This window comes from Rhinolophus sinicus, linkage group LG07, assembly GCF_036562045.2.
Source record: "Rhinolophus sinicus isolate RSC01 linkage group LG07, ASM3656204v1, whole genome shotgun sequence".
Lineage (NCBI taxonomy): Eukaryota > Metazoa > Chordata > Mammalia > Chiroptera > Rhinolophidae > Rhinolophus > Rhinolophus sinicus.
This window is the reverse complement of record NC_133757.1, coordinates 69,381,022-69,389,941: the sequence shown is the minus strand read 5'-3', so window position 1 is coordinate 69,389,941 and position 8,920 is coordinate 69,381,022. Positions and strand designations below refer to the sequence as shown.

General features: G+C 51.5%; 1 protein-coding gene and 1 long non-coding RNA gene across 4 annotated transcripts; one reads left to right on the top strand and one right to left on the bottom strand.

The window, feature by feature from the left end:
- LOC141572662 (uncharacterized) lies at window positions 1–3,129 on the bottom strand. The gene is made up of 2 exons (XR_012497996.1): window positions 2,779–3,129; window positions 1–1,112 (listed from the first exon to the last, which is right to left on the bottom strand). It is a non-coding gene; the product is annotated as an uncharacterized LOC141572662 (long non-coding RNA).
- A 102-nt stretch (window positions 3,130–3,231) lies between these two features.
- On the top strand, window positions 3,232–8,920 carry SLC39A3 (solute carrier family 39 member 3). Of its 3 annotated transcripts, none has more exons than XM_019743976.2 (4): window positions 3,232–3,347; window positions 4,069–4,183; window positions 4,819–5,132; window positions 8,001–8,920. In XM_019743976.2, exons 3-4 carry the CDS (start codon window positions 4,923–4,925, stop codon window positions 8,733–8,735), a joined length of 945 nt encoding a protein of 314 aa, XP_019599535.2. In that variant the 5' UTR covers window positions 3,232–3,347; window positions 4,069–4,183; window positions 4,819–4,922; the 3' UTR covers window positions 8,736–8,920. The 3 variants fall into 3 exon arrangements, with proteins under 3 accessions (XP_019599535.2, XP_019599536.2, XP_074193632.1); XM_074337531.1 differs by lacking the exon at window positions 4,069–4,183 and adding an exon at window positions 5,764–5,860 and having other exon boundaries at window positions 3,241–3,347; XM_019743977.2 differs by lacking the exon at window positions 4,069–4,183.

The following is an 8,920-nucleotide window of genomic DNA, read 5'->3' as shown; positions in this document are numbered from 1 at the left end:
TCAAGCCATTTTGTGTTTAATAATAGTAAAAAAGCCACCACCTATTGTGTGCTTCTCATGAAGCAGGCAGAAACTGGCAATCAATATTAAGAACTCATAGACATGTCATGCTTAACCTCTGCCAAACCAAACTCAGTCTTTCAACACCTCCAAGCTCTGTGCTTCCTCCAGTCTTTCCTATTTTAGTGAACAACACCAGTAGTCATCCCCAACACCTCCTCCTCCTGCAACCCACCCAGACAAACCAGTGCCAAGTTCTGTCACCCTCAGAGATATTTCTCACATTTATCCAGCCCCCTCCATCACCCTTGCCAATGCTCTCATCTAAACTAGCTTCAGTTCTTGACCAAATGGCTCTTAACTAGTCTCCGTTCTTCCACTCTGGCTCCCCTACAGTTCGGTCTTTCTTTACACAGGAATCAGAATAACCTTAAAACAGACATTGGATCACAACCCTCACTTGCTTAAAACCCTTCAGTGAGTCAGCTTGCATTTCTGGTAAGATCCAAATTCCTTAACACAGTCCATAGGACCGCCCCAATCTCTCATCTTCCCACTGCTCACTGACCTTTAGCCAGACTGGATCTGCAGTTCCTCAAACATGGCCAACTCTTTCTTACTGTTGCATCAAATACCCTCTCTGTCTCCTACTTCTCACCACTCTTTACTTGGTTAATTTACACACAGAGCCCTCTTTCTCTTTTTTTCTGCGTAGCACTTATTACAACCTGTAGTTTTTTCCTTTATGTATGCATATTACTTATATTTTGCTCCATAAGAAATTACCCCAAAACTGAGTGGCTTGAAACAACATTTATCATCACACAGATTCTGTGGGTCAAGAATTCAGGTGCACTTAGCTGGTTCCTCAGCTTCAGGGTCTCTGAAGGGCTGCAATCCAGGTGTCTGCTGGGCACCAGTCATTTGAAGGCCCTACTGGGTCAAGACCTCCTTGCAAGATCACTCATGGGGTTGTTAGCAGGATTCAGTTCCTTACAGCCTCTTATACAGAAGGTCTCGGTGCCTTGCTGACTATTGGTGGGAGGTCACACTCAGTTCCTTGCCACATGGGCTTCTCCAATTTCTCAGCTTGCTTCATCAAAGCATGCAAGCTGAAAAGGCAATAGAGAGAGTCGTGCTAGCAAGACAGCAGTCATGACATCCCATTACTTTGCAATATTCTGTTTGTTAGAATTAAGTCACCAGGTGCAGCCCACATTCAAGGAGGAGTGACACCAGTGCATGAATATGAGGATATGGGGTCATTTGGAATCACCTTAAAGTCTGCCTACGGCAGTATATCATTTCATTAATACTTATATCTCCCACTAGATTGTTAAATGTCAGCACATGGATTTTGCTTTTTTACTTCATTGTATTAAAAAAAATTTTAATTGTGGTGAAAGAGCAACATTAAATTTACCATTTTAACAATTTTTAAGCAAACAGCTCAGTGGCATTAAGCACATTCACACTGTCATGCAGCGGTCCCTACCATCCATCTCCAGATCTTTCTCATCTTCCCATACGGAAACTCTGCCCCATTTAACAGTAACTCCTGCCCCCCTTCCCCAGACCCTGACCCCCACCATCTACTCTCTGTCTCTATGAATTTGACTACTCTAGGGACCTCCTATAAGTGGAATCATACAGTATTTGTCTTTTTGTGACTGGCTTATTTCACTGAGCATAATGTCTTCAAAGTTCATCCATGTTTGAAGCTGTTCAGCTTCAAATTGTTGTCCTTTCAGTCTTAGTTGTGGAGGGTGCAGCTCAGCCCCAGGTCCAGTTGCCCTTGCTAGTTGCAGGGGGCGCAGCCCACCATCCCCTGTGGGAGTCGAACCGGCAACCCTGCAGTTGAGAGGATGAGCTCCAACCAACTGAACCATCGGGGAGCTCAGCCGCCCTTCAGCTCAAGGTGCCGTGTTCAATCCCAGCCTCAGGGGGACTCGAGGACCCTCCTCGAGACCATCCCCTGAGGGACTCGAGGAATCAAACTGGCAACCTTGTGGTTGAGAGCCCGTGCTCCAACCAACTGAGCCATCAGGGAGGCAGCTCAGCTCAAGGTGCCATGTTCAATCCCAGTTGCAGGGGATGGAGCCCACCATCCCTTGCGGGACTCGAGGAGTTGAACCGGGAAACCTGTGATTGAGAGCCCACTGGCCCACATGGGAATCCAACCAGCAGCCCTCGGAGCCAGGAGCATGGAGCTCCAACCGCCTGAGCCACCGGGCCAGCCCTCTCCACATTATTCTTAGCATTTCTCCCCATACCTGGCTCATGGTAGTGTGACAATAAGATTTTAGTTAACAAATGAATAGTCTTTTCCTTCATAAATCTGGTTGTTTTTATAGGGCAGTAGAGAAAACTATTTTTTTCAATGTTCCCTTCTCCCATCTAAAGATATCAATAGTCAATTTTCAGTCTTCATCTTACTTGACCTATCGGCAGCATTGACAAAATAACCAAATGATTCTGTTAAAATATATTGGATCTGTCACACCTCTGATCAAAATTCTGCACTGGTTCCCCATTTCCTTCAAAGTCCTTTCAGTACCCTCTAAATCTCCAAATACGCTTCCTCCCCTCACTGTGTTTTGGCCACACTGGCATTCTTGTACACTCCTGCCTCAAGACCTTCATACTCCCAGTTCTTTCTGCACTGAATGCTTTGCCTCCATATAGCCACCTGACTACCTTACCCGTGTTCAAGTTTTTGCTTAAATCTCTCTTTCTAATAAAGTCTATTAAGGCATCTTATTTAAAATAGATACCCACCTCCCTTACTGGGCTCAATTATTCCAGAGTACTTGTTCCCTTCTGACATAATTCCATTACTTATGATATTTATCCATTATTTTCTGTGTCTTCTCCTAGAACGTAAGCTCCAGGAATCAGCAGCAAGGACACTCAGAGAGGGACAGTCTCCCGAAGGAAATGGTTCCCTGTGGATTGGATGGAGGTTCCCAAGCCTCCATCCGAGCGGGATTCAGCACCAGGAGCCCCTGGACAGCTCTGGAAGGCAAACCTTGCGGGAACCCTTCCACTAAGGTTGGAGTTTCCCGCCGGAGCCGCCCTCTGGCTGTACCTAGCCCTTTGCAGAAGGAAACTACTTTTGCGTGCCGGTAGGAGGGGTGGTGTCGCAGGATGAGTGGCACCTGCAGCAGCCATTGGCATGGTGCGCTGGGCCCGCCGCGCTTGGAGAGGCCAATAGGCAGGGGCGTGGGCGGGGTGTAGGCAGCGGCGCGCCGAGCTAGGGCTCCGACCGGAACGCTGCTGTAGAGTCGTGACCGCGCGGCGGTTGAGCGGCGGACAGCGCCTGTGGGCGGGCAAGGAGCCCGGCGGAGGTACATGCGGGCTGGGACTGGGGTCCGGCCAGGGTTTGGGGTCCGGCCAGGGTTTGGGAGCGAGCGCGGGGCGGTCCGGGGCCTGGAGGACTCTGTCGCCCATAGCCCAGGCTCGGCCGCGGCGTCCGCCCTGGCTTCACCTTTATCGGCGAGATGTGTGTGATTTGCGTCCGGTTCCCCCAGCAGAGCGCGAGTTGTCCCCTCTCTGGCGGGGCCAGGTCGGCCTCGCCCTCGCTAGGCGTCCTGTGCCGCGCGGGCCACACAGAAGGCGCTCAATAAGTGCAGGATGAATGAATAAATGAATGAATGAGTCCAGCTCCATTAACCCCCGAGTTCAGAGCGTCCAGGCCACTCACCTCCACACTACAGACTGGGGCATATGGGCACCCAGCAAATATTTACTGGGCATCTACTGTGTACCTGGCTTTGGGCTAGGAAAGACTGATTCCCTGTTCCCTGTGAGAGACACTAGAGCAGCCTAGAGCAAATGAAGATATTTCAGGGCTTTAAATTATGTAGTTCCCTATAGCACAAGTAATGCCAGAAAAATGGCAAGGAAGGGGGTGGGAGAGGCCTCCAACTAGTGGCATCTGAGCTGAGACCTGAAGAGCTTACTGAAGTGAGGGCGCAGGAGGTGAGAACTGGGAAGCTGGGGCGGGGGAGGCAAACATGAGGACAGGGGAGCAACCGAGGTCCCTCAGACTGTCGGTGACATTTTCAGGTCCAAGGTGAAGTCTGCTCCATTTTGGCTCATTGAGTCATGTAAAGAGGACTGCATACTTCAGCCGTTGTTCAGTCAGCCATTACTGAGCGTCTCTTCTGCACCAGGCTTCACGGTGGGTACAAAAGATACAGTTTAGGGCAGGGGTCAGCCAGGGGAGGCCTTTCTGAGGAGTTCTGGAGGCAGCGACATGAAAGACAAGATGTCATTGGAATGTCAGGGAGAGAAGTGTTGCAGGCCAAGAGAACAACCCACAGCAAAGGCCCTGAGGCGGGACCGGGTTTGGCATATTCAGGGACCACGAAGGCCAGAGTGGGGTGAGGGGAAGCAGGAGCTGATGGGCTACAGCATTCGCCTCAGGGGAATGTGTTTGGATTTTATGTGAAGGCAGTGGGAAATCGGTGGAACACCACCACCTGATAGAACAAATGTTCTATCAGATGGAAATGTCTATACTGATGGAAATGTTCTCTGTCAATGGTGGCTCCTAGACTCACATGGCTACCAAGCACTTGAAATACAGGTAGTGCAACTGAAGGGCTGAATTTTACATTTTTATTTACTTTTCATTGACATAAACAGACATCCTAATGACTGCCATATTGGACATGTAGCTGTGGAGAATGTTCTGTACGAGGCGGGGACCTGTGCCAGGCCTGGAATGGGGTGAAATACTGGGGTGGATGGGCTTGGTCACTAAAGCTGATCAGATATTCCAAAAACTGACGTGGTTGACCCTGGCATTTACAGGGGCTGGACTGAAGCATGAGGCCCCGGTAGCACGTCGTGGGGCAGGAGTGTGCGCCCGCACATGGTTTGGCCCTGCAGTGACTGCAGCAGCTGGCGTCGCCACCATGGTGAAGCTGTTGGTGGCCAAAATCCTTTGCATGGTGGTTGTGTTCTTCTTCATGCTGCTGGGCTCCCTGCTCCCCGTGAAGATAATCGAGACAGATTTTGAGAAGGTCCACCGCTCGAAAAAGATCCTCTCTCTCTGTAACACCTTTGGAGGTGGGGTCTTTCTGGCCACCTGCTTCAATGCTTTACTGCCAGCCGTGAGAGAAAAGGTAAGGATTTCCTGGGTGGTCACAGCAGCCCTTGGCACCTATGGCCAAGGGTCTCTAACACTTTTTCAACTTTGACCCTGAGCTTGGTAAGGGCCTTGACACCACAGGGTGATAGGAAGTAGAAAATGAATTTGCTGTGTGACCGTGAGTTGGTTGCTTCCCCTCTTTAGGCCTTATCTGGTAAATAAGGGGTTTAAAGTCCACCAGGGATTCCCAACCACTGGGCTCATCAGTCATTGTCTGACCAGACCACCTATTCCTGGTAGCATACATTGTGTCCTGAAGCTGGCGATTGTGGCCTGTCTTCAAGTTCTGTGTTAGACAGCTACTGCTGAGTAACAAATTATGACAAACTTAGCACCTTAAGACAATGCATGTTTATTTTATTTATTTTATTTTTTTAGGAAATTTTTTTTTTTTTAATTTATTGGGGTGACAATTGTTAGTAAAATTACATAGATTTCAGGTGTACAATTCTGTATTACATAATCTATAAATCAATCCCATTGTGTGTTCACCACCCAGAGTCAGTTCTCCTTCCATCACCATATATTTCAATGCATGTTTATTATCTCACAGTTTCTGTGGGTCAAGGGTTTGAGCACAGCTTAATTGGGTCCTCTGCTCCAAGCTCTCAGGAGGCAGCGGTTGGAGTGTCCACTGGGCTGTGGTCTCATCTCAAGGTTCAACTGGGGATGGGTCAGCTCCTAAGCTCACGTGGTTGTCAGGTGGGTACAGTCTCCTCCTGGCTGTCAGACTGAGGGTCGCCCTCAGCCCCTTGCCAGATGGGCCTCCCCAGTGTGGCCTTTTGCTTCATCCGCAAGTTGTACCCTGTGCCTGGATTTCTGACATTCAGATCTGTGAGATGACGCGTTTACGCTGCTTTATGCTGCTAAGCTTGTGCTCCTTCATTAGCAGCATAGCACATTCATACAGTTGGCATCAACGAGGATAAAAGCTCAGTCCTCTCTGATGCTTTCTGCACTCCCAGTGCCATTTCCAGGCCCCTCCATTTCCACATCCCCACAGTGTCACCCCTTGTCACCCTCCTACCTCAAGCCTGGCCTGTTGCAATGGCCTTCCTCCTCCCAGCCCCACTTCAGTGCATGTGGCCCTCTCAGGGTCCTCCCAAAACCGCTCCCGTGCTGCACCCCTGTCCATAGGCTTTCCATACCACAGCAGGTCAGGGTCCCCCTCCCGGCTCCCACCCAGCTTCAGCTGCAGCACCTGGTCCCAGTCACCCCATGAAGAATGGCACCGCAAGCTGTAACCTTTGTGTGTCTGCCTTGTCTCTCCCAACCCATGTTTTTCCCTCTGGGGGTAGTTAGTGTCTCTCATGAGCTGGTGTTCCCCAGTGTGGCACATGCAGGCCTCCATGAGGCCTTTAGTAAATGAATGAATGCCTTCTCTACAGAAACACAGCCATCTGCAGCAGAGTTCTCATCCAGGGTGATTCTGCCCCCAGGGGACATCTCTAGTTGTCATGACTGGGGAAGCTCCTGGCATTGAAGAAGTAAGAGCAGGGATGCTGTTCAGCACCCACAGTGTCCAGGACAGAGTGACAGCCCCAGTGTCACCACTTCCCCCCATAAGTCACAACGACCAGAACGTCTCCAGACACTGCACCTGTCCCCTGGAGGGCAGGACCACCCCAGCTGAGAACTGTGTGTGTGTGTCGCACACATGTGCATGTGTTCACAGGTTGTAATGAAGGTTGTGATGGAAAAGAAGAGATTGGGGCAGTGAGCAGAGACTGGGGCACCTGGTTCAGGTAGAGTACTTGGAAATTAAACGTAAGCATGAGCATCTACTAGCCATGAGTAAAACCACAGTGGAACGTCCTGGACAGAGCCAGTGGCATGGTCCCACAGCTGGAAAGAGCTTGGTGTATGCAAACATCCTTCTGAGTCCAGGGAAATTAACTCAGGCTCTGAGGAGCCCACTGTCCACCTTGCTGTCAGCTTCCAAATCTGTGCTGTCCAGCATGGCAGCCGTGCCTGGCTAGTCAAGTTTCAGTGAATTAAAACGAAATATATACAATTCAACATACCAGCCATGTTTCAGGTCCTCATGGGCCATGCATGGCTAGTGGCTTCTGTATGAGACAGCACAGACAGAATGTTGTAATGGACCGTGTTGGCTCTGATGGGTGGCTGAATGCCAGTGAGGTGTCACCCAGGAGGTTGGAGTGCTGGGAAGACCCCAGAAGCAGAGCCCCACCTGGGTATATGGAAGCAAGCCTCACACAGACATGAGGGCTGGAAAGGCTGGTCGGTGTCGGTGCTGGAGGCCAGAAGCCCCAGATCAAGGTGCTGACAGGGCTGGGTCCCTCTGAGGCCCCCCTCTTGCTGCCTGTCCATAGGGTGGTCCTGGTATCTCTTCCTCTTCTTAGAAGGACACCAGTCCTGATGGAATAGGGCCCATCCTAACGACCTCTTTTTAACTGAATCACCCCTACCTCCAAATACAGTTAGTTTTGAGGTACAAGAGGCTGAAAGACTTGAATTTTAATTTTTTGGGGAGGACACAATTCAGGCCTTAACACCTTAATTATATCTACAAAGACCTTTCTTCCAAATAAGGTCACATTCTGAGGTTGTGGGCCGACGTATCTGCGGGGCCACAATGTAGCCCACTGCAGTGAGGCCTCAGGACTCTTTGTAATAGGATTTGTGTTTCCTTTGTCAAGGATGGGCCCCGCGCCCCCTCCCTTTTTTTACCTTCTTGTGTGAATTGGGTATTACTGTGCTTTGCTAATTGAACAGTGACGTTGGACAAACCCTGTTGCATTGGTGGCAGGGGTCCCGGCTCTGAACCCCTCTTGCCTCTCTTTTCCCCTCCCTCCCTGTCTCATGTCCTCCATTCCAGCTACAGAAAGTTCTGAGTCTCGGACACATCAGCACAGACTACCCGCTGGCGGAGACCATCGTCATGCTGGGCTTCTTCATGACCGTCTTCCTGGAGCAGCTCATCCTGACCTTCCGCAAGGAGAAGCCGTCCTTCATCGACCTGGAGACCTTCAATGCAGGCTCAGACGCTGGCAGCGACTCAGAGTATGAGAGCCCCTTCATGGGGGCCGCGCGGGGCCACGCGCTCTATGTGGAGCCCCACACCCACAGCCACGGGCTGAGCGTCCAGGAGCTGTCGCGCTCCAGCCCCCTGCGTCTCCTCAGCCTGGTCTTTGCACTGTCGGCACACTCCGTCTTCGAGGGCCTGGCCCTGGGCCTGCAGGAGGAGGGGGAGAAGGTGGTGAGCCTGTTCGTGGGCGTGGCCATCCACGAGACGCTGGTGGCCGTGGCCCTGGGCATCAGCATGGCCCGGAGTTCCATGGCCCTGAGGGACTCGGCCAAGCTGGCCATCACTGTGAGCGCCATGATCCCCCTGGGCATCAGCCTCGGCCTGGGCATCGAGAGTGCCCAGGGCGTGCCTAGCAGCGTGGCCTCGGTGCTGCTGCAGGGCCTGGCGGGTGGCACCTTCCTGTTCGTCACCTTCTTCGAGATCCTGGGGAAGGAGCTGGAGGAGAAGAATGATCGCCTGCTCAAAGTTCTCTTCTTGGTGCTGGGCTACGCCGTGCTGGCCGGCATGGTCCTCCTCAAGTGGTGAACGTCCTGTGGCCGTCCTCATGGTGGTTGTCCTGCCCCGCCCTGCCGGAGCCCTCGGGGAGCCCCAGGCCTCCACGGTGCACAGAGGGACTGCCCGGAACCAGGCCACACCCCAGATCTTGTACCCCAAGCCTCGGGGCACCGCTACTACTTGTAAAAATACTTCTCTTAAAGATATTTACCAAA